Source organism: Anopheles coustani, chromosome 2 (genome assembly GCF_943734705.1).
Source record: "Anopheles coustani chromosome 2, idAnoCousDA_361_x.2, whole genome shotgun sequence".
In the NCBI taxonomy this organism is placed as follows: Eukaryota; Metazoa; Arthropoda; class Insecta; order Diptera; family Culicidae; genus Anopheles; species Anopheles coustani.
The window spans coordinates 67,847,145-67,872,209 of NC_071289.1; the positions used below are offsets into that span (position 1 = coordinate 67,847,145).

Genomic DNA, 25,065 nt, shown 5'->3' on the forward strand with positions numbered 1-25,065 from the left:
CAACTTGGACTGACCATGGAAAAATATGATACGCTGCATACTAGATTAAACACCTGTAAACGACGAGGTTTCTCGTAACAATGTTTGCCATTGGTTGGGTACCTTTTTTCGGTTATATCCCGTTACTGTTTTAACTAAGACCAATTTCTATCACTCCCGATTCCGATCAGCCACCGAGCTTAGAAAAAATGTTCCCAGCTCATGTTGCCGACTGTGTATCTGTAGGGTGAGGTCTCAATTGAACAAGTTCTTAACTACCAACAGGGCAAAAACCAAAATACTTTTGTGTACACCGTATCATAAGAGCAATTATGCCAACGCCACACTTTAACTCTTTGTTTTAGCGTGAGTAGCTTCGACGCAACAGAGGGACAGAAAGGAAACTGTCGCTTAAAAACCTAAATCACTCCATAACCATGATGCTCTTTCCAGTTAATATTTATTCTGCATTCCTCCTGTCGTTAAATTCTATTGTTTCTGCTTGTTACAGTAAAAAAATATGCGTTCGTGTTGCTCTCCTTAAATACCTCACAACAGAGTGCAACACAGATATACTTTCTGCTTACAGTCAACCTTCTAACCTCTCCTCGTCAGTGTCGTCATCTTCTAGAGCTAAGATAATTACCAGTAACTATATAAACGATAATTAGAAGGTTGTACAAATTTGAAATACAACAGTGGTTTGAGCCTGTGCGCGCGTACCAGTCGAATATTTCGATCGTTATATGCTTTAAAATCCTTGTTCTCAACCCACCAACCTCCCTTTTGCTAAATACTCAATCAAAGAAAACGCACAAACTCCGCAAAGGTGTGGATTTGTGTCTTCCTTTTCTTCGCAAGGAGCTCACGCGATTACAAAATACGCTGCACTGCATACGGTTGTAACCGTATCCATGATTTACTAAACTGGTTGCCTCCCGTTGTCATCATCTGGCCTGGCCGGTCTCACTCTTTTAAAACGGATCTCAAGGGGATAACAAACGGATCCAACGACTGCAAGAGATTGCAGAACCGGAGGGGACCTATTTGTAAATTTGTTCGCTACTAAAGTTAAGCACCCTACGGGCTGAACTAAGGTCAACGACGAAAAAACGATGACGTTCCCGTCGGGAAACGGGTTTCGTAAGGTAGTTTAAAATTTGATTTCGGTTTTCTGTCACTCCTGCTGGGGTCAACCAAACCGGATTGTAATCGTTCACTGTAACGAATCGTGGTGGTGTTTGCATTGGCAGTACAGGTTTCGCAACGGGGACCCAGTTCCGGTGACGTAGCTCTCCAGCAAGCTGCACGGGGCCGGCATTGCCGGTAAGGTGTAATGTTTGGTGCCAGTTGTTGCGACGTTGGATGGTGCGTCCGTCGACTGAGGTTCAGAAAAGGTTGGATTTCTCGCATCGCGGCCAACAACTCCGTGACGCCGGGTCCGATACAGCCGGCTCGATTCAAGGTTAAATAGCATATCGCGCTCGCCGACACAGTCACCCTCTCCCCACTCTTTCCCACTTAGTGGAGCACACGGGGAACTTATTCCCTCCAGTTTGTGGGTGCTGCTGCTGCTGTTAAATACTATGGTAGCTACTTCCGGTTGTCGCTTCGATGAACACGATGATGAGGATGATGCTGATCCGATGGTTAAGTGATTTTTGCTACTTTTTATCGGATTTGTCTGTCAGACGTTGATTTTTGGCAGCGCATCCTCGTTCGATGCAGTTTGATTGTTCTGATCAAGTAAGGACCCTGAAAACGGAAAAGTTCATCAGCTTGCTTTGTCTCGATAGCACACAAGTGGTTGGGTTTTTACTTACCTGACTCCACGTCGTTCCCGCTTCTGGAATTTCTTTGGCGACATAAAAATGGCGAGGGAGTTGGTGACGATGGTTGATTCTTTAATTGAAGGATAAAAGAAAGATAAACGCATACATTTCATTAATGGTGAACAATTTGCCAAAACAATAAAAGTGAATAGTAGTTGTTTTTTTTAAATAAAAAATAAGTAATTAAAACACTTTAGACGGCATCTGTTCATGAACGGATCATAGTAGTTCGTTTTTATTGCAATCTTTCTTTTCGTTCAATGATAGAATGTGTTAAGGAGGAAGATAGACTCCTAATGTTTTCTACGAAGTAACGGATAGCGTTCGCTCTACGATGTCTTAGGTAAAATGGTAAAAGGGAGGAGATCTTGAGCAGATGAATGATGGCAAAGTTTAAATTTTTCTGTCTAGTCTAGTGTCTGATGGTGCGTGTGTGGTATCAATAATATATAGGTAATATGTGACGAATACATTATATTTCCTTTATTCTCTCTCCAGATTTTTCATTACATTATCTCTCATCGGTCCATCTATAGAGTTTACTTTGGAAGGATTCTACTGTTACTTTTAATTATCATCTCTGGATTTTACTTTTTTATAAATGCTCTGTCTTGTTTTTTCCTGTTATCGTTTTACACACGGTTCGCATCGCCTTCCTGCAGAATGATCATCTGAATATGTTCGCACATAAAATATAAGAATGTTCAAACAAAACACATTCGTCCACACCCTTGCCCATCAGGCAGGCCCATCATGACCGGCGTACACATCGAATCACACCAAAGGACACAAACCTATATGCTCTGCTCGTTTAGTACTTCAATCAGTCGATTTTCTCGTTAGGAGTTTTCGTTTACACTTCTACATACTGCATTTGGATATAGTTCATTCTAATTGTTATGGTATTATATTTTCTTCGAATCAGACTTTTATATTTCCTTTGTTCTTGGATTTTATTTAAATATTTGTATCTTCCTTTGTTTCGTTCTATTTGATGTATATAAGACAACATCTCCACGAAGAAACGTAAACGTAGCGCAAATATATCAAGTAAGTAACAGAATTAAACACCTCATGAAGCGCACTCTGGCCGACGGCAACGAGTGCTGTGGCAATCGTGTTAACAGCTCTCTCTGTTCATCTATAGATGTGGGCAGGATATAAACGTTTCCGAATGGAAACCATCGAAACCCGCCGATGGGATCATAAAGTCGATGGCGTACTTAAAGGAAACGACTAATCTAAATTAATCGAATGGTAAAGGGAGAAAACATCAACGAGTAGTAGGTTATAGTATGGTTATAGTGACGGCATATTTACGATAAGATGTGATGTCGAACGAAGAGAGTTACCGCGAACCCCATTGCAATGTTCGTTATATTTTCTAAACTCTTTAAACTGTCGTTAGCAATTCTCCACACTTTTAATTGTGGAGTCGATCAGTGGCGTAATAATTCGCAACTGTTTGCTTCTCTCAATGAGTCCTTTCTGTGGTCTTTTATCTGCCAACTGCGCTTGTAGGTTAACTCATATCGGTCTCGTATTTCAACTCCGCTAAAACATCACAGCTAAAAAACATCTCACAACATCATCAGTTCCTGTTTTGCTTCTGTTTAATTATCTCCTTTCTTTTTTTCTCTCTCCTCTACGACGCATCGCCTAGTTTCGTATCGTATCGAATCTTATTCGTGTATTTGTTTAAACATAAAAATACTATTTCTTAGATATTTCCCTTAACAGTCTAATGTTTAGTGGTTTGTTTCCATCTTCTGCTTCGACCGTTTACGGGATGTCTCTTCGCCATAGGAATACAGTAAAATATAACTCTCTAATATTTCTATACGTTCCTTTTGACTTTATCTTTTCTTCTCCTTTAATCCAATAACATCTTTTTATGTATTGTTTCGGTTATGTTTATTTTTCTTTGCCCTCTATTCGATTGTGTATATATAAATTTTTATATAGCTTCTGTTTTCTCCAATATAGTTCATCTTCATTGCAATATTTTTCTGTTGCAATAATCATTTAGCGTTTACAAGAATAGGAGTAATAAACCGTTATTCGTATTGTAATTTCATTTGGTTTTTCACAACATCATCTAATTTAATGTTCTTTTTTCTCCAACGTGATTTCATGCTTAAAGTTAACTCTTTATATTTCCCAGCTTTTTTCACTCTTCTCTTATTCTTTTCATTCTTTTGTTTAAAATGGCAGCGTTTTATATTGTTACAATTTTGTGTGTGTTTATTCGAGCCCTGTGTATGTTCCTTCGATATGGAAATATTCTACGTGTTGACCACCGTGCGGGCCTTCTTCCCGTTGACGTTGTGTGTTAACAGTCAGTTCATGCTAGTAAAGGTCGTCACTTTGGTGCCCTTCTCGCCGGCGGCACGTTGCACGTAGACGACGCCATCGACCGTGTAGACGGAGTGCAGCAGCCCGGCTCGCTTCCGCCGCACGGCTTCTCCCATAAGCTTCTGATTGTAGCGCGTTAGTACCTCGTTGACGAAGAACCGACGGTCGCTGCTGAATCCAACATCCGATAGGCGAAGGACCCGCTTCGCCTGGTACGCCCGGTAGAACTGATCGCGCAGTGTTTTGAACATAAACTCTACTACGATCGGTGCCGGATGTTGCTCTTGCGGTTCACCTGCCGCCTTCGTGACGTTCCGATCGCACGACGCCGCACGGTGTTGTCCCGGTTGACTGTTGCGGCGGCGACGGGCGGGCCGCTGCCTTCGGATATCCACCTGAGGAATATCATCCTCTGTGTACTCTAGCGCATGACAAACTTGTCGAAAGTAGTGCTGTAAATCTTCCCGCTCTCGGTAAGGGATGCCGATTAGTAACAAGTCGTTGCGTAGTAGCGCCCGATCCGTGCTGTCGATGTTCAACTGTACGTCCAGGTGGATCTGTTCCACGCGTCGCCCCAATCGATCTATGCGCCGATGCATATCCGTCTTGATCTTCACCACAATGTCTAGTAGCTTGTCGAGTTTCTGCTCGAGTGTCAGTTCCGCGGTAACCGGTTTCGGTGGGACACCCGCCATGCAATAGTCACACGATTGTGCCGAAGACGCATGGGAAGAAAACAGTGGAGTTCCGGCACGAGGCGTGTGAACCGGAACCGATCCAGACAGAAAACCCCCCACTGCTGAATGCGCCATCGCATCGCCCGGCGTTGCATTGGACATCCCAGACGGGTGTTTTTCATCTTGTTCGTCCTTCTCGTTCATCATAGCTGAATGTATCGGTTCGGGAATGTTCTCGCCACCGGTAGCTTCGTTCCCGTTCGTGCTCGCATCCGCTGCAGCTGCGTCTGCGTGCAGCATCACCGGCGGCATCGGGTCAGTCTCGTCGTCATTCGTGCAGTCTCCGATCTCTCCAAGGACTCCACCAACCTCGCGCTCGTTACTGTCATCTGCTATCGCTATCATTTCCCCGGCTAGCGAGGAAAACTCTTTCGTCGCCGTGTGATGCAGCAGTGATGCAACTGCAGCTGCCACCGCCTTCGCCTTCGTGCCCGGGCCACCGCCAACCGCCCGCAGTGCAATCACTCTGTCGCCGCCATCATTTCCCGGCCGGTTTTTTACTACTGGCACCCGGCCGGGGCAGCACGGGATCGCACCGTGACCCTCCTCTTCGGCGGTTCCAGTAATGATGGTGGTATCTTTGGTCGCCTCCCGGATCGCCAGCAATGCCATCAGATCCTTTACCAACCGGCGATTGTCACGCACCAGGTCCTTTACCATGTCAGTCGTAGTGGATGCTTTCGGTTTAACGACGATATTCTCTTCAACACTTGCACCTCCCTTCTTGGCACCGGCGGCGGTCATATTCTTTACACCAGACATTATAATGGATTCCTTGGACTGGGGGCGCTGTCTGGCCACAGTCTTCGATAGTATAACCGTTCCACTCATTGCACGGAACACCTTACCGAGCCCGTAAACGGCACACCATAGAGAAACAAACTGTTTTCACGAATAACTTGAAATGAAACGAGTGGCAGCGTTACAATACACAGCACCAGAAAAGTCTACTCTCGAAATGGACACTCTTTTCCCTTGCTAGCTACTCTTTAATACACTTAGAAGCACAAACCGTAAGGAGGAAAGTGCGGCGGAAATGAGGAAGTTGGTCCTCGACGGTTGTCCGTCTGAAAAAGGGGACCTGTATGCGGCCGTCTAGTCCGGCGCTCGCTACAGAACTGGCCTGCCTTTGGCTCGACTCAGGTTGCTCCGTTGCTCTCGTGCAACGTTTTGCTTTACGCTCGCAGTGCACCGGAAAACCCGAACTGCATCCTGTCCGTATGCACACACAGTCAAACCCGGCACGGTCACACCACAACAACCGGGTGTTTTACAGTGACGGGGAAACGGATTGTTTTTTGCTTCTTGCTACCACAGCACGGAAAAGCCGGGCTTGCACTCCACCCCATCCCAAACCCATCCTCTGCAGCATGACTTCGGGCGTCGGAATGCATCCCTGTCGACCTCCTTTCCCAAGGGGGGAGGGAACACTACCCAACCTTTTCTGAGGGACGGGTGGGTGGTCTAGACGAGCGAGAAACAGGATATCCCTTTTCGCACGGTGCATGCACAAACCCGTCAATCGTGGCATCGCGACCCAACCCAAACCCAAACGTGGAGCAACAAAAACACCACCACTTCCCGGGACGTACTCGGTTCGATTCGTTTCGGTTCCGTTCGGTCTGCGTCGGTAGAAGGACCTTTCTTATGCAACGCTTCGTTCCGTTGTCTACCCGTTACATTTTCCGCCAAACGGTGCATATCAACCGTCCAGACAGGGCAGAGGAGCGAAGAACCGCACCGACCAACAACTGGCGGTACCGGATTGCGTGGTAGAAAGGAAAGCAGGAACAGAGTGGAGTAGTAAACAAAGGATACGCAAAAAAAACAAATAACGTCTCACATTACCGGCAGTGCAAGAAATAATCTCCCTAGACGCTTGTTTAGGGAGACACGCTTTTCACTTATTTAAAGAACATAACAAAATGTAACAAAACAAATAATGGTAAACATCGTTCGAAAGAAATCTGGAATAATCGAATAAGAGTTTTCCAACATATACATAAAAATCGCAATGAATGATTGAAAAAACGAAATGAAATTTTTAACTAAACGTAACTTGCAGGGACACAAATCCAAATATAACTGTTCTTCGTATACACTGTACTGCTTATATTCTTTGTGTGTCTTTCAACAACATTGGTGCCAAACATATAAATTGGAGACATGCATCCTTGAAATAAATAAGGCACCCACATCCTCGTCTTTACTGTTATTTTTTTAGTTCTTCTCCGTTACAGACAAATATTGACAAAACGACGATTTTAACCCTTTCCTACAGCACGTCGGGACAAACGTAGTGGGTTGTCTGGACTCTAATTTCCTGCAATGTTGGGGGGAAACCAGGAATCGTCAGCGAACCAACCACCCAGCACACAAGCTGCGCTTTGCGCAAACGCATCCTTCTGCCACCACGTTCGTACTCCGTTTCCAGCGGGTAAATTGAGCTACTACTGAGCCAGGAACGATGGCTGCGTTTGGCAACAGACACTAAGCGGAAGGCGAGTATCCGAATGCTCCACTCCGGAGCGAAGCATTCTCGCTATTCGCACAGAAGGGAATAAATGCAGCACATAAGAACGCTACCAACTGCACGACGGATTGTACTGCTATGGCAGACAATGGAGGACAAAACACTTTAAAAAGGAAGCAAAGAGATGAACAAGAACCAAAACGATATCTGCACCTCGAAGGGCTATGGAGCATATTCTGCACAGAGCGGCCGTTGGGTAGGGTTTGCCAGTAAGTATCTAACAATGTTGTTGTTTACGGTTTGTCAGCATAAAGAGCGCAGACCGCAATGAAAAACCCACAGAGTTGTGGGTTTTGGCCACCCACCCACCGTGTGGAAAAGACGCTGGATCTGCCTCTCGGCCCTCAAGAGCAGGGGCAATTAAATTGCTCTTCTAATTTAAAAAATTGTTGCATAGAAAATTCGTATATTTTGTTTTTATTATGATTACGAATATAATTATGAATACAATGTTGTTTCACTGCTCTTTTTGTACTGTCGAGGTAGTTGACATTTGTTTACATAAGCTAGCGATTGTTATCTCCGATGAAAAAAACGAATTATCCTTAAATAATACTTTACATATGAGGCAAATTTTTAAAGCATCTCAGCAGTTCAAGCTGTATAAATAATCTCTAAAGTACCTTTAGTAATACGAAGAAAGTTTGTCCATTTCAAGTAGCTACTTTCTAAACCAAAATTTTGATAGTTAGGTAGGGGAAAGAAAGGAATATGGGATAACCCTAGCGATATTACAAACCAAGCGATTTTTTTCTTACGCATACTCCATCATACAACAAAGATCCTAAAGTTCGATAGGGAATTTACTTTAACTAATCATTTGTAAAATATTCCTATGCCCTGCTAGACGGGGTAAAGTCATAAATCTATCACTATGGCCGGATTGTTTCCTAGTTATACTAAAACAAATCGCAACCAACTAACAAGACCATCCAACAAACAATGAAACGGTCAACACAACAAAGTCACAAAACGCCGTAAATCGCTTTACGGCCGAGCGGAACATTCTGTGTGCAACGGATGGGACGCGGCCCTGTTTATTTCTACCTTCACCGATGGGGGTATAAACCGTTTCCCCTATACTTCCTTCGGGCATCAAGACACGACAATGTCGGAAACACGTCGCCTCGAAACACAAAATAATAACCAATGAAGCGAAACATTCGAAACACTCGCGACACACTTCATCGCCGTTTCCCTAAGCTAGGAGGCGGGGAGCGGGGTTAATGGGGAAATAAAAGCTGACACACCTTCTTCTCACGTACCGCATACCACCTTCGCAATCGTAGCGATTTGTATGCCTTACTTCTTTTTTCTGGGATATGATTGCATTTGGCCATGCACTATCATTCTTCTTGACGATACCTCCCATTGCCACAACAAGAGGGCAACACGAGTGTTTAGATGGTGGTTTCCTATCACTCATCCTCCTCCTCCTCCTGTCGCTCATCATCTGCGCCAGTGAGCAGTGCGTCGCTAGCCAGCGTCCTGAACGTGTTTGTATCCGCCTGCTGGTTGTGATCTCCGTCTACGACACCGGACTTCACCATGACGGTCATGGACGGCGGAGCCGAACCCTTATCGATCACCACCACCGGCTAGGCAAGTTCGGAATTGGAAGCGAGCGCCGCACCGTGTTTGTTTGATTTTTATGTTCATTTTTTTAAGCGCCCGTGCAACCCCACGGCAGAAACGCAACGGGACGTCCGACAAGAAAGCGCGAACATAGGAAGATTTTGTAAAAAAAATGAAATAAAAAAATATGCAAAAAAAAGAAAGACATAAGAATAACAGGCCATGCATGGATTTTGTTTTCGTTCACGTAGAAACGGAGTCGATATTGACACACGACGCGCCCGCAATGACAGCGTAACGATATTCCTTCTCCCGCCCCCAATCCTGGTGTGTTGATATTGAATTTCATTTCATACATTTTGGGTACGTACTTACCTTAATGTTATTGTTGTTTTGGCAGCATGTAGCTTTGATACAACTACTCTCGTCCGTCGTTGGGCAGTCCAGGGCGCAGCAGTCCTGAGTCGCACTGCCATTCAGGCTGTTGGAAAACCCGTCCGATCCTGGGGAAAGGTAATATCAAGCAAAAGCAAGTTGAGATTTGAACGTACAACGCAGGCAATAAGAAAATTACCGGAAAAACTGTTGAGCGCTTCGATTTCGACAAACTCCGGCTGTATCGTGGTGGAGTGGATGCCCTCGTTGTGGAAGAACTCTTTCACCCGCTCGGCAATTTTCATGTACTCTGACAGATTTCGGCAGCGGATGTGTGCGGAGGCGATAATGCGATCACCCGCGAGCTGCCAAACGTGGAATTCGTGCACTGCCAATACTCCATCCACCTTCTCTAGTAGGCGCCGTTGAATCGCATCGACCTGGATGTGCGTCGGGACGGTCTGCAGCAGGATGAGTGCAGATTCGCGGAGCAGCGGCCAGACAGATTTCAGGATGAGTACCACCAGCAGCACCGAAAGTGCCGGATCCATGTACAGCTTGTACTTCCAGTCGGTGTACTTGACGATCTAAAAAAAAAACGGGAGATGGCAACCAATTAGTGGAGGCTTCGGGACACCGAATGTCAACCGACTGTACTTACCAGGGCACTGATGATTACCACCACGCTACCGAGGGCGTCGCTCAGCACGTGCAGAAATGCGCCTCGCATGTTCATCTGAGAGGAATCGTGCGAATGTCCGTGGTGGGCTGGTTTTTTCGCAGCTGTACCATTCTGTCGAATGAAGGAAAGAAACAACATAGAAATGACTGTTTTGTTAAACTTTCATTCCAAGGCCTTCTTCACAGTTTCTTCATAGTTGGGCTTTGGAGTATGAATATCGCAGTGCATATGTTGTACTTTCCGACCATCTAATTTAAAAATCCTCTTTCAAAACCCAAATTTCCTTTTCAATACTTAACGGTCATCCACTATATTATCTTACCTGTTGGTACATGAATGATTTGTTCTCATTGTCGTCCGTATTGGCCAAATTTCCGTGCGATCCACCCATTTGCTTCGCCTGCGAAAGGCCTCCACCGTGAGAGTGTCCAATATGCCCTCCACCGTGTTCTGCAGACGTTGGTGAATGAAAGAAAAATAGTAAATAATTCCATCTCATACACATCTCTCCATCAACTCACTGTGCAAAAGGCAGAGTCCAAGCAGATTCACCAGTAGCCCAATTACGCCAACGGCAATCAGCAGCTCTGGTTCGTGGATATGCTCTACCTCGATAAATCTAAATAACACAGGGAATAATTAGCTTAAAGGATCGAAAATAAAAGTGCATTCGCCTACCTTTTACACGCCTCAATGGTAATACTGAAGCAAAGGGCAATTAGGAATACTGCATTCACCAGCGCGCCGAGCACTTCCGCTCGCGCCCAACCGAATGTATTTTTGGACCACTTTTTGGGCGACATCTAGGATGGACAAAACATAGAACATTACATAGACAAAACATAGACAAACAGAGCTAGAAATTCTTTATGGCAACCAGGGGAAACCAACACCTACCTTTATCGAGAGAAAAGATATAACCAGTGCCGCAATATCACCCAGCATGTGAAAACTATCGGCCACCAGGGCCATGGAATTCGTCAGGTAGCCGACGACGATTTCGACGAAGAAGAAAAATACCGTCAACGACATCACCGTCAGTAGACGGCATTTTTTCCCGCTGAATTTGGCCATCGTTTTGGTTGTTTTTGTACGTAGTCTGCGGAATGAAGTACTACCACTTCACCTTCCTTGTCCTGGGAAAAATATAAAGGGATCGTCGCCCTTTACGAAACACCACCGCCGTTCGAACCAGGGGTTGTCAGCGTATTCAAATTATCGGAGGCAGCATCGGGATCGATCAGTTGGCCGGGCGGGTTTGTTCTGAAATAACAACAGGAAACGCGGAAATGTTAGCCTTCTTTGTATTCAAGTACGATCGTGTGATGCTTCGCTGCCAACGAGACAGTTGTTTTTGATCAACTCTCAGTCATTTTCTGCCGACTATTTATTATTGCCAACGTTGCAACTATAAACAGCTGAGTAGATTCCAGCCACGTCCATTCTTCGGTCTCAAAGCAACCGACTCTATTGCGAGTTTCCTCAAATAAGGTTCTTTGTGTAGTTGCTGGCTGGAAAAGGTCGAAGAGCTCCATGGAAAATGCATGCAAACGGACGGCGACAAAGCACAGCGTGCAACGACTTCTCAACTTAATGTCCGCATCATTAACCGATCAGGAGACGGTTCATCCAATTAGCGTAATATTTACTATTTGAAAATAAGTTCATCCTTAATTTTTTTCAGACATTCAATATGACCCAACCAGTCAAATAATAGATACACTGAAAATTATACTGTAACGTAAAGTTTATGCCTCTGTTGTTTAAACTGATCTTAAGAACTCTATTGAAGCGTTTAGATAGTCAATAAAATACATTTCTACTCCTAAATATTTATTTTGACATTTGAAATTTAAAACACGATTTTTCAATCCCAAATGATAGCACACACAAAGAAAATATTGATAAATGTTTGGTAAACTGTTTTGCATGCGGGCCGAACGGCGTGTACATGCGCCACCTGGAAAGGAGCTCAAGGTTTTCCACTACCCTGCGATATTTTTGTTAGTTGTGGTTGCTCTGCTCTTCGGTTTGTGTCGAACTGAAGACGATAGCGCAACAGTGTCCTCCTTAAAATTCCCCCCATAAACGCGGGGGAGGCGCGTAAGGTGGTGTCCCAGAGGTTTACGAATTTTATAAAACTCCTATAACCCAAGACTCCCTGAGACGGTAAGTGTTATTTTCATTTTTTGCGGATACAGCCTACATTGTACGCGTTGGTGGCCTGCAGATTAATGGCATATCTTTGCTGCTTCTCACGTCAATCATCGCTTATTTGGTGTTGGGTTTCGGTTGATTCAACCCGAAGCCACTTGTGTGTGACTGAAGGCGATTGACATTGAAAGTGAGAGTGAGTTGGTTTTCCAAATTAACCCTAGGGGACGGAGTTAAACACGTTGACGGTAACGGAATTGCTAAAGAATGAGTTAACAAAAGCTTAAATCTGGTACATCCGGAGCCTAGGGGCATGGCTGAGTTTTGAGAACTCAGACATAGCGATTTCGAACTAATCCCGGCAGGAAGCGTTTAATTTACAATGTTGTACATGAGCTTCTCATAATATTATCCTCCCAATTTTCAAAAAATTGGCTTCAAGATCCAACTTGAATTGCGATCACATACACGTAGTGCAGCAACAAAAAACAGGGCACTTTACTTTACGCCACCCTCCAGACGCTGGGGTCAACGGTTATTGATCGTTTGATTAAGCAATTGTAATCATCTTGGCGCTTGGAACTTCTTCCCTTCGAACGCATTCCTTTAGTTTGTTATAGTTGTTTTCCTCGCATTCCTTTAGTTTGTTATAGTTGTTGTCTTCTATGTTGCTCTTTTGTATACGATTGAGCCAATGCACTCAGACCTTCTTTTTGAGGGCTGATGTACAGTTACTACACAATTTTTACGTATCGTTCGCTTGTCGAAAACCTCATCGAAATTGCTTTATTTTCTGTGGGATAAGCAGATACTATTGTCGCAACATTGTTTCATACAATTGATTCGCTAAGCAGTAGATAATAACGCTGAACCGACGATACGGCCTGCAATGCCTGCCATTTTCGTACCGATCGCTATCGATTTGCCGGGCAATCATTTCCCAATTCATCATTTTACAGCACACGCACACACAGACATCCGGGAACGGCTGGCACACACGCCTTGATGATGGCATTTTTTACTAAAAATAAAAAAAGCAAACCGAAGTGAGAATATTTTATTCCGCAAAAAGGAAACCTTTCCAGTGAGTTGCAGGGGGATATCTGGGAACTCAAAGCGCGTGTGCACTACCGTTGGCAAGATGATGATGGTTTTAAAAAAATGCCCCAATTTGCATCGAGAAGCCGTCGAGGGGGATAAGATATGTCAACCTTGTTGCGAACGCGATTTACCACCCGCCATGTGTGTGCGATATGGCCGTTTGTCGGAAATCTCTTATCACCCGGTTTGCGGACACATGGACCGAGGCGCGTGGGGCAGCTTACTTGCAGTGCTTACTAATCACCTAGTTCATTAGCCTTCAACGAGCTTCTTCTAATCGTTTGTCCCATTTTTCTCGCTGAGGCGCACTTCGCCGTGAAGGTACGTCGGTGCCACACATTATTACTGTCTATTTAACCCAAATTTTCTGGACCGATGGCGATCCTTGTGGGAAACTGTTTAATACAAAAATTGAACACAGCGCCATTCTGATAAGAAAACAACGTATTTAGCGCTACATGTTTTTTTTCTTCAAAATTACTCCCATTTCAAGCAATAAGATAATATGTTTTTGAAGAATAAGCCATTTTTAATTCAACAGAAATATTATTCTACAAGACACTGTTAAAATATTACACTAAGACTTTTTTGATTACTTTAGTCTTCACTGATCAATCGTACACGTAAACTATTTAATAAGTATGTTTTGCATAATCTAATTGATCTATGTTACTACTAAGCGATCATGATTCATATCAGCTCCATCAAATTGAGGTGAAACGAAGAGCAAATTCTAGCAGAGTTGGATAAGATATTTTTAAGAATGCTTTCAGTATCTCCTCGATATTCCAATTTATTTGTTTTCTTTACAATCCACTTAGTGGAAAAGAATAATCAATCAATATCCTTAATAAACAAGCAGAACATTGTACATTCCACTAGCTTAAAAATTCGTATGCATTGCTTCGATTCACAATCAAAAATTAAAAAGTAAAAACTTCATGTTGTCCGGAACACCCGCGAGGTTTTGAGACACGCCACGAAATAAACGCCCGCGAACTAGGGGGGAAGCGACAAAAATGGGGCCAAAAATTTAATTCAAATCTTCTTTCTGCCCCGGTCCTGTTGCAGATGTTTATGGCACGTATCCTATCGGGAGGCCTCCGTTTGGATGGCAAAACGTATATCTCCAGAAGCTGCCACAGCAAACGAAGTACCAAACCAATGCAAAAGCAGATTTGTTCACCGGTTCAGAACCTGTTTCGCAGAACAAATCTCCGCCATATGGTGTTGCAAAAAAAAATTGACAAGACGGATGCAACGAAGATGCCACTGCTTCTTTTTGTATTCTTGAAGCATTGCCCTTCAGACATGCACCACCGGGGGTGGTGGAGGTTGTACGAAGTTATGACAGAGGGGGTTACCAGCAGCTCACGGGTTTACCAGGCGACTTGTGTCGGTGTTCTATAGCTTCGACGGACACAAAGAACTTCTTCTTAAGGGACAATGGAAAACTAAGCTCTGATGGAACGGGGCGAACCACAAGCGCAAGAAAAACCGAACAAAGCCATCCGAAGCCATACTACGTTAGCTATATGCATATTCTAACGTTCTCTGGTCGGGCGGTTTTTGATGATAGTAAATGCAGCATCATCTCCCTCGGTTGCTGGAGGAAGAGCAGCGGAATCGCTGCTTTGCACAAGAAAAGTGGCACACACCGGAAAGGGGGACCTTGTGCGGGATAGCACGTTCGAGGTCATCCAAGTTTATCGTCCCAAATGACAGGCTGGTGATTGGTACAGAACTTTAAATAGGACGAGATAGCAGCGAGTGTGAGATGAGTTGTATCCATAATAACTAAAGTTTACAGTAGATCCATGTAATGAACGATCGAATTAAACACTACCTTTTTTCGAACACGTGCTACTGAGCATGATGCAGTTGTAAGTGGACGGATACAAACTTGCACACATAGACTGCGAACTCGGAATCGGTCAACAATCTGATAAGTCCCAAGTTATTATCACTCACGCTTGGCAATCGTTGCGGGAAAGTAAATTTGATGATAGCTTTTAGACTTTAGGACTCTTAAGGGCTGTCGATAAATATAGTACAATTTGCACGCATTCAATTGGCTCGCTATCGTTTGGAAAAAAAATTACAACCTCATGGGTATCACGCTTCCGGCGAGCGTCGCGATGTGTATGAACAAGCCGGGGCACTTGACGAACGACGCGATTTAATTGACCGAACGGCAGCACGTGCTTAAAAAATCCCACCGAATGTGAATCATACAAAATAATCATATTAGCATTGCAAACACAAAAGACACAGCTGGAATTCGCGACTCGGTACAATATGGGCAGAAATACGCGCAAAAACCCGTCACTGTCGGTCGTTGGATGCGGCAAGCGCCCATAGACCGCGATTCTGCACCTTGTTGCTATGGATACGAGCCGCGAACGCGGGAAGAGCGAATGGTAAAGCGAGCTTTACTATTCTCAACGTGCGTCGTCCATCGTGCTTGTGGCAAGCTTGTGTACTCCAGCGCGTGGAACAAGTAGGGCATACGCATGGCCGTGCCGGTTGTTGTGTGCCATCACCTCATTTTTGCTGGTCCTGGAAATGAGGTCCACTGCCACGGGGTCTTCCGTTGTCACTATCGCTGGCGAACATCTTCTTCTCTCTTTAACGGTGACGTGGCAAAGTTACAAGGTTGGCATCGGCCGTACCGAAATGTACAAGGACCTAGGAATCCTTGGTCACAACAAAGTAGAATGCCTTGGATGAATGCCTTGTGTTTGGACCAGACTGGCTTGGCGTTCGCAGTACAACGGAAATCATGGGTGCTGTACTGTTGCTACATCAACCAAGCCAAAAGGCATCACCTACGCTGTGTCGGACGTCGGATGGAAATCTTATATGGCTGTAGCGATAACGGTTCCCGGGGTCCCCGGCGATAAGAGGGATGAGTAAATACGTGCGTTTGGAGATTAACCAATTCGTCACTCACCTGTCGTCGTGCTTAGTCTCACGACGTGTTGAATGTCGAATTGCTATCACCCAACCATCCGAAAAGAAAAAGCTATCGGCTACTAGAATCAACTGCACGTAATGAAGCTCGGAAATGAATTATAATCTCGGGTCTACCATCCACAACTACCTACTACACATGATGTTACCTCCCGAGGGGATTGTAAAAAGCTTAGCACTCTTATCCTATAGGGACAATTCTTTCTCAGCACCCAGCCATGTGTGTGTTATTTCACGAAGGTTGACCAGATCAGATCGCGGTCGTTGAATTCTCCCTGAATGATTGGCGATAGGGTTGCTTTATAAGCATTTTGACAACGTATTTTCCTTCAAGTATTCATCTAACGCCACGAAACCACCAACATCGGACAAACATAACAGCAAAAATACTATGGTCTTTGATACGTAGTTAAAACGGGTAAGCAAATGACCCTTGTAACGTGTGCAAAAATTGTCTACCTTTGTAAATCTATCGATTGGCGGGATGGAGCAATCTTTGGTTCCTGGCAATCACTTCTTTACTTTACTCTTCCTGTAACTAAGGAAATCTAGCCATGCTCTCAAGTGGCATTTCAGTTCATTCCTGTTTTTTTACCGGACGACAAGCAAATCTATTAGAAGAGTATTCTTACTCCAAACTTTATCAGTAATCGAATGTGTAAATGTATATCTTGTTTCTTGAATCTCAGAGAATAATAAAAATCATTCAAATTGGCTTCGACACCATCAGCTGACGTAAAAGCGTTCTCTTCTGCTGGCGATATTTTTTGTTTCGTACCAATTTTCCATGGACATCCGCCACGAGACATGAAGACGCTATTTTTCCTCACTTAGCGGACCGCTACTGCCGGAGAGGCGTGTTTCTTCCTTTATGTAGCTTTACTTCTCAATGATCTATTCTTTGTTTCCATCTTACTGCCATTCCGCGGCGGGCGCTAGCGTAACGAGTGCAAAATTGTTTCTAGCTACAGTAAGGGACGGACGTAAAACTCGCGTCTTGGCACATGCTGTAGGATGAAAAAAAGGGACGCAAAGTTCCGCACGCAAGCTACCAAGAACAAGGGGATGCCCGCGAGGAAACTGTCCTCGGAGAGCACGTTACGGATAGGCAATATAAAAAAAAAACATGGAAATATTATGAAATCAAGCGACATACATACTATCACCGTGGCCCGATTCTTGGCGAACATTTCGGAGGTGTTTTCCAGGTCGCGGGCTGTTCGTATGCGCAACACACACCCCCAGATTGGACCTAGATTTGGTTGGCCAAGTCTGTGTCTCTCGTGCTTCAAGGACCTACTTGCTGTCACGAGATGAAAGCAAGGAGTTTTGTACAGGCTTTCGATTCCAGGAGATTTGCGATTTCTTTAAACTTGTCTGATGCCACTAGATCCAGAATAATGGCTAGTCAAGGACAGCAACTACCGTTCCAGTGGCTAATGGTTTTCTATTGACAGACGAGCACACACTCGTACGAAATCTGCCCAGAGCAGTCGAGAAATTTCCTTGCAATATGCTATCGCAGATAGCCCCATGTATCCAATGTGCTTTTTTTTCCTCCGGTTGGATTTCCCCCGAATTTGGGATTCACTGACGATTTTAAACGGCAATCAATGACGCACCTTCGAATGAACGGGACACAGACGAACGACGACGAATCGAATTGAAGCAACAACTCTTGCTCACCAACGGGTCACTGTGTTGAATAGAATGCACTGTATACGTTTTTCTTTTTTCCTTTCCTGCCTTTCTGCACTTGCATGCACTTCTCGAATGCACTCAGCTGATGATACAACGCTGCAGCAAAATAGGACAACTTGATACGTTTCGCACAGATCACAACGGTACTTGTTCGGCAGTCCAGCTGCCTTTTCCGTAAGCTCCTTTTCCTAGCTATCAACTGCACGTCTCGAACTGCTGCACCAAACGCAGTCCACGCCGATATGACCGACCCGTGCGTGTCGAGAATTCTACGGGAACTGGCTTGCTCGCCAGCAATGTTCGTGCAATGTTTGACAAATGATAAGAAAACACTGCACCCCCTACCCCAAGATAAATACACACTATATATTCAGTATTTAATCATCTTGCTCGCCAGCAATGTTCGTGCTAGTGTTGGCAGAATCGGGACTCGGAAGATTCGAAGATTCGATCCCTAGACGGATTCTAAAGATTCGAATCCCATTTGACGGATTCTAAAGATTCGAATCCCTTTTGACGGATTCTAAAGATTCGAATCCCTTTTGACGGATTCTAAAGATTTGATTTGTTTGCGACTCGAATCTGTTTTGATTTGTTTGGGATTCGAATCTGATTTGATTTGTTTAGGACTCGAATCTGTTTTGATTTGTTTGGGACTCTATTTGATTCGATTCTGACTTGATCCTAAACTGTTTGAATCGACTCACAATGATTTGAGTCGAATTAGTCACATAACTAGTCGATCTAGAGACAATGTAATTGATTTAAATTTACTCAAATCGAACGCTGGGTAGAATGTCCATTGGACATAGATTGAGTTTTTTGCGCGATTTGCAAGTTAGACAGCTTTGTCTAACCTTTTGTCGTGGATGAATCACGGCGCGATGAAGCTGTGGAACGTTGGTGACGCACTCTCCTGCGATGAAGCACAATTATTCCGGAAAAATAGTGTTGCTAAATGAAATTTGCCACTTCCATCGTGGGCTAAATGGGATGATTTATGCAAAAAAATGACCACAAGGATGATTGTTTTGCACAAATACTCCGGACTCCATCATCTGACAACACAATGCGTTTATAACAGCAGCTCAGAGTCGCCGCTTTCCACGGGGACGCTATCTTTTCATAGCATACGTTTTATTCATTTCCATGACAACTTTTCTTATTTTAAACTCAATTCATGTCTTTCGAATTTGAGTAACAACAATTTTATTCTTATTGAGTATAATCAAAGTAAAAATGAGCTAAAGTGCAGAAAACCAACTAACCATTCAACTAACACCAGTCTGAATCGTAAATCCCAAATTCTCAGCTCTTCATTCGAACAATTTCAGCGTTCGCTAACCGTACGATGCGATTGAAGTCAGTCTTCGTGTAAGCGCGCCAGAAATTCGACCTGGACCAAACCAACGCCGGATAATTCGGGCTTTGGACACCGTGAAATAGCCTAGCGATTGTTCTGCCGCTGAAATTGTTTTCCGGGTAACGGCATATCATCGTGCGAATGTCCGCTATCAAGCGCTCGTCGGTTGTATCGTCAGGCTGGGGAATAATCGAATTAGGTGAGATTGGTATCACTAATGCATTGGTTGAGCAATGTCTTCCGACAATTCTTACCTCTGGAACGATTTCCACATGTTCTTTGCTAATGTCGGTAATGAAGTATTCTCGAACGATTTTTTTCAGCTTCTCGGATGGGCCGGACGGACAATCCACACGACAAACGGGATGAATGCTGTTGAAGCTAACCGAGTTTAGTGCGTCTGAAATGTACTGCAACTGCGCCAGCTGGGTACGTTCCTGGCTGGTTACGCGTTCGTACAGTGTGTCCAATGTGCGATCTAGCTCATCGTCCGTTAGGTCACCCGGTGCACGCACCCGGAACCCTAAGTTTGAGAAGCTCACCGACAAAGGGGAACGTTTCCGAACGTTGTTTTCTGCAAGTAAACACACGATTTTAATAAAAGCGCCTCATCTCAATAACCTTTCCTGTGAAATTGCCATTACCAGTAGTCCATTCGAGATTTTTCAATTGATATTTTACGACGCCACTGTCCCATCCGATTGCGGCAGCCACATCTATCACCGGAAACTCAATGAACGTAGATGTGGCATGAGAAATCCCCCGCTTAAGATCGAGCGCAAATGCCATTGCTAACGGGGGACACTCTTTTGCGGCCATTCTAAGTGGTCGGATACCACTGTACGACATTATCTTACACATGCAGTAGGCAGGGCTAAGCGCTTGGATGTATTTCTGTTCGTGCAGCTCAAGGTAACAGAGAAAAGTGGCAATATTTTCCTCCGGAATATCGAGCTGCTGGACGGTGGATTCGATTGAGAAGCATATCTCGTGCCCGGGACACAATCGTTTCCCGCCTTTGTGGTGTAAATGTCCGTTGTTTTTCCGTTGAACTTCGTTGACTGCGGTATTATCGTCGAATTCGACATCCCAATCGATGCCATTGATTGCTTGGATTTCTTGTTGTAAATCGTTAGCCAACTGCCTGTCGAAACAATAGAACAATATAAACCAATTAAAAACAGCTAATTAAAAGAGCTCACATCGGTGAAGACGCTTACGGATTTTTAAAAATTTGCGCGCATGCACAAGGTACAAAGATCTTCTGCAAAAGCTTGCGAATCACATGTCGATCAATTGAGTTCGCAAAAATAAAGCGTCGTAGTTCATTCCTGTCATTACCACGATTGTCCAGAAAAAGGTGGCAGTGTGAAAGCAGCCCATCGCGTCCCGCGCGACCCACCTCCTGCACATAGCTCTCAAAGTTCTTCGGCATGTTGTAGTGAATGATAGCACGTATATCCGCCTTGTTGATGCCCATTCCGAAAGCGATGGTGGCCACCACGATGCGCAGCTCCCCACTCATGAATGCGTTCTGTATTGTCCGTCGGCGAGACGCGGGCATGCCAGCGTGATACGGTTCCGCGACGTAATTCATCCTTCTACGTTTATTAGTGTTTGCTTCGGCCGCAGCACGAGCTGCATCCTGGAAGCAGGTGCGAACGAACGTAGCCACCCGCTCGCAATCATCACGCCGTGTACAGTACACGATGATCGATTGTAGGGAATTGAAACGTTCTGAAAGAAGCAGCTCCACCAGAGCCGTGTCTCGGTTTGGGTCGCGTGAAACGGTTAACAGTAGATTATCGGGCAGCGGAATATCGCTGATGATGCCGCTCAAACCATCCGGTATGGCCAGATGAGAAACAATACTTTGTCTGAAAACGTAAAATACAATTTCGATTGGTTTTCGATTAATCTCAATCGAAACAATAATATATTGGCATCATACCGCGTTTGTACTGTAGCCGTGGCCGTTAGTCCTAGAATTGTTCTTACACCCAGTTTTTCTTTTAAAACCTGCGGTAAATAAAACAGAACGTAAGATGATGCTTTTACTCTTCCGGTTCATACCATTACCTTGCAGATCATAAGGTAACTTGGTCGAAAATTATGACTCCACTGGGACACACAATGAGCTTCGTCGATACATGCAAACGCTATAGGTGGCAGCTCACGAAGCAGTGAACCGAAGCCGGTCGATTTCTCCCCCGCAACGACTGCTTCCGGTGAGATCAATAGCACATCCACTTCGCCTGCTTTGATTGCCGCCATCGTACGATCGCGAACTCTATAAGAAGATGAAAAACGATTGGAAAGAATACTTGTTTTTTTCTCTGCATGGCTAATTCTGAAACAAGTTTTAAAGTTTTGAACTTTTTCTGAACTTCTCAATATCAAATAAAATAAAAATACGAAATACTTGACTCTTTTTCTTAAACATTGCTGGTTAAAAATGTTTGATGAAGTCAGTTAGGTTTGTGTGCATAAAACAAAGGTTTACCAAACTCATACTATACTCACTTTGGTGTCTGGTTTGTATGTAGACAGTGGGCGTTAAGAAAATCCGGCATTCCGTGCACCTGATCCTCCATAAGCGAAACCAATGGAGAAATCACAAGCGTAATACACTGCCGCTTTTGGCGGTATAAGTACGCGGGAAGTTGATAGCAGAGAGATTTTCCCGCCCCTGTGCTAAGCGTTACAAGGGTCGACATTCCACAGAGTACACGCATCACGGCGCGCTCCTGACCGTGCCGGAAGGACTTGTGGCCAAACATTTGCAGCGTCGTGAAAACTTCCCGAGGTGTTTCGGGAAGAGTTCCATCCGGCTGTTGCTCATAAACGGGTTCGAAGGTGCCCTTGGTCCCGCGACTGACTGTTGCTTCAAGCAGGCCGGATTTCTTAAGGAAATCTTCCGGTATCCTATGACCTATGTATGCCGGTTTCGAAAACACTTTCGTTGTTTCCTTTGTCACCTCCGGTAATTCTTTTTCCAGCGACTTATCATTTGAATTGGTTGTGGTTTCTGGCTCGTCGTTCGGTTCTGTGCTTTCTGTTGGCTGTTCTTTCCACACTAAATTAGCAACAGGCGGAAGATTATCCATGCGATTTGAATGAACAACTGCCGTCTTTGATAGTGCCATCGCTTCAGCTTCCTCCAACGTAGGGAACGAAGAATCCTCCACTGCATTCTCGTCAAATGGCAGGAGTTTGTCTTCCTTCACATTCTTACACTGACGTGCCATGTGGCCGGTGCCGCCGCATAAAAAGCACGTCAAGGTTCCTCCGTCGCACCCACCCATATCCATGTCCGGACCGCTCAGAGCCGCCACCTTCTTGGCCTTCCACAGTGACTTTTTGTAGCGACTGTAATTCATCGTTTTCTTGCCCCTAACGAACACCTTTTTACGCAGGTCTACGCGCACAAAATTTTCGTTCAACTTCCCTGCTGCCATTTTCTTGCGTAACGCCGTTTCTTTGCCACTTCCAGATGGTTCTGCAGTGGATGGTTTCCCTGTAGGATCACATAAGCCCGCGCCTTGAATAAAAGTATCGGCCAGCTTTGTATCCTTCATCAGTTCTTTGATATCGAGCCGTGGAATGTTCTTAAGCCGATCGAGCCCAAATTCCGGCACATACTCCTCGGGTTCTTCTTGTTCGCCACTCGATTGTGCCTCACTCGTGGCACTTGTCTTTCGCCGTTGAGCGACTGCTTTTGACTTCCGACCCTTGGACGTAGATGGCTTCGATGTACCCGGGCTTAACTTCGGAGAGATAGGTGCCGGTTTTCCCTTAACTCGTGGAGTTTTCCGTTGTTTCGCCGGGCCAATACTACGTGAACGACGAACTTGTTTAGGCTTATGGACTGTTTGTTCTTCCTGTTGCCCTTGATCAGAATCTCCCGTTTCCGAAGGTAACGACTCATCATCCGCTTCATTTGGCTTCATCCCGTAATCGGGATCCTTATCGTCATCATCGCTGGAAAATTTCGCCTCAACCGCATTATCTTCGGCGAGTACTTCTCGGTAGCTGGCAACCTTCGCGCTTGCACGGGTTGATCGAGCGCGTTGTACCACCGTATTTAATTTGGGTTTATCCATTACTTTCCTATGCGTTGATTTTTGTTTCCCAGTTTTCGTAACTTTCTTTGCGACACGTTTTTGTCGTTGCACGGGCTCCTTTTCGTTTTCTTTTTCGTTCTGGGGATCATTCTCGGTGGCCTTCAGAATCGGCTGCGGTTCGCCTACCGGCTTCGGTATATCTTTCTCTTTGATTTGCTTTTCCACCGGGCTTCGATTGATGGCGGTGAAGATCTTACGTTTTTTCGCAATGTGCATCATCCCAGGGGACGTTTTGGTGCTCTCGTCTTCCGAATTCTCCACCACTCCATCAGAATCCGACTGCACAGTCCGATCGTATACCGTATTTTGAACGACTATTCCATCGGTTGTTTTGCTATCAATCGGAGGCTCCTTGCAGGAAACACTCAACGACGACATACCAAAGCTTGATGATGAGGCGATTGAAGTCAGATTGATGTTACGAAGCCCATAGTTGGTCGCGCGCTCCTCGGTGGGAAGTGTAGATTGGTTAGATAAACTATTTTCCACTTCACCGGTGGAGCGCCGGTTAATCCATCTTTCGTCTAACTGATTCATTGGTTCGGTCAACGAGGGAACTGAGACTTTTTGTTCAACCTTCATACTGCTTTCCAGTTCTTTTGATTTGGCTGTGAGTAATGTCTCCAGGTCTGGGAGGGTAAATTTCGTCCCGCTTCCACTGCTGGTGATTGAACCGGAGCCATCGGTCATTCCGAAAGAGTTTCGTGACATCGATTTACGCGGGTTTCTTTTAGGAATAATCAAGCTTGAGGCAGACATTAGCTTGGTTACCTTTATGCCAACCGGTTTCGGGGGATCGGTGGGCGTATTTTTCGAAACACCATTTGGAACAGGATCCTTTTTGCGACTTTTTTCTCCCCTCCACGCATGCTGGTTCTGTTGTACTTCCTCTTCTGCCTGAAAATCCATCGCGGTGCTTGTACGACCTATGGGTTCCGTAAGCAAACTGCTCATCGATGACGTCCTTCCAGCAAGGGCGCTCTCGTTTAAAATTGACCCATTGCTGAACCTCCCTAAACTATCGCCGATTTCCTGCGAAAAGCTGGACTCTTGGGAAATTAGTGAACCATCGAAATCATCGTCATCGTCCAGCACATCCAGCAAAGTGTCCTCGAGCAGGCTGGTCTTAAGTCGGTAGTACATTTTGTAAGAATTTCGAATTTCACTCGGGGAGTCTCGTATGTCCAGCTGGTAGATCGTAAGTAAAAAGTAATCTTTAATATATGTTCATCCACTTGCGCCAGTGGCAAGTATCGGCCCACCTTAGACGGCACGCGGCCATGCTTTTTCTTAAACTCCTTTTCCCATTGCTTAACTCTGTACTTGCACTTTTGATACTTTTGACGGAATACAGGGTCCTCCATCGTGACAAGGTTGGAACAAACACTCCCTAATTCACAAGGTTTAGTGGGAAAAATAATAAATTTTAACACTACTGTTTAGTCACAAGATTTGCTCAAATGTTCGCGTACTGCACAAATTTTGCAAGTCGAATTGCTTCCCGATAGCCGACGTGCAAATTTTGTGCGGTCCCGCCAATGTGGCGGGAATAATTCAAAACAAACGGATGCCATCACTTTC

General features: G+C 44.8%; 2 protein-coding genes across 5 annotated transcripts; both read right to left on the reverse strand.

The window, feature by feature from the left end:
• Window positions 1-422: 422 nt before the first annotated feature.
• Window positions 423-18,276, reverse strand: LOC131267154 (proton-coupled zinc antiporter SLC30A1). Of its 3 annotated transcripts, XM_058269935.1 has the most exons (10): window positions 17,919-18,276; window positions 10,966-11,331; window positions 10,747-10,871; window positions 10,590-10,687; window positions 10,391-10,518; window positions 10,048-10,179; window positions 9,586-9,973; window positions 9,387-9,514; window positions 1,803-1,881; window positions 423-1,734 (listed from the first exon to the last, which is right to left on the reverse strand). In XM_058269935.1, exons 2-10 carry the CDS (start codon window positions 11,140-11,142, stop codon window positions 1,667-1,669), a joined length of 1,323 nt encoding a protein of 440 aa, XP_058125918.1. In that variant the 5' UTR covers window positions 11,143-11,331; window positions 17,919-18,276; the 3' UTR covers window positions 423-1,666. The 3 variants fall into 3 exon arrangements, with proteins under 3 accessions (XP_058125918.1, XP_058125916.1, XP_058125917.1); XM_058269933.1 differs by lacking the exons at window positions 423-1,734; window positions 1,803-1,881 and adding an exon at window positions 8,099-9,034; XM_058269934.1 differs by lacking the exons at window positions 423-1,734; window positions 1,803-1,881; window positions 17,919-18,276 and adding exons at window positions 8,099-9,034; window positions 17,453-17,564.
• Window positions 18,277-19,107: 831 nt separating this feature from the next.
• Window positions 19,108-24,977, reverse strand: LOC131267412 (uncharacterized). Of its 2 annotated transcripts, XM_058270285.1 has the most exons (8): window positions 24,747-24,977; window positions 21,884-24,672; window positions 21,440-21,650; window positions 21,312-21,379; window positions 20,581-21,237; window positions 20,005-20,504; window positions 19,615-19,934; window positions 19,108-19,539 (listed from the first exon to the last, which is right to left on the reverse strand). In XM_058270285.1, the coding sequence occupies exons 1-8, from the start codon at window positions 24,846-24,848 to the stop codon at window positions 19,306-19,308; spliced, it is 4,881 nt and encodes a 1,626-aa protein (XP_058126268.1). In that variant the 5' UTR covers window positions 24,849-24,977; the 3' UTR covers window positions 19,108-19,305. The 2 variants fall into 2 exon arrangements, with proteins under 2 accessions (XP_058126268.1, XP_058126269.1); XM_058270286.1 differs by lacking the exons at window positions 19,108-19,539; window positions 19,615-19,934 and having other exon boundaries at window positions 20,005-20,500.
• Window positions 24,978-25,065: the final 88 nt, after the last annotated feature.

Bases quoted from the DNA above. Each gene is read 5' to 3' on its own strand.
- LOC131267154 (XM_058269933.1), bottom strand. From the start codon at position 11,142: ATGGCCAAATTCAGCGGGAAAAAATGCCGTCTACTGACGGTGATGTCG. The intron at 10,688-10,746 runs GTAGGCGAATGC...TGTGTTATTTAG, and splicing joins ACCATTGAGGCGTGTAAAAG to ATTTATCGAGGTAGAGCATA. The intron at 10,180-10,390 runs GTAAGATAATAT...TTCATTCGACAG, and splicing joins AATCATTCATGTACCAACAG to AATGGTACAGCTGCGAAAAA.
- LOC131267412 (XM_058270285.1), bottom strand. From the start codon at position 24,848: ATGGAGGACCCTGTATTCCGTCAAAAGTATCAAAAGTGCAAGTACAGA. The intron at 19,935-20,004 runs GTAATGGCAATT...GTTTACTTGCAG, and splicing joins AAATCTCGAATGGACTACTG to AAAACAACGTTCGGAAACGT. The intron at 19,540-19,614 runs GTAAGAATTGTC...ATTATTCCCCAG, and splicing joins ATGTGGAAATCGTTCCAGAG to CCTGACGATACAACCGACGA.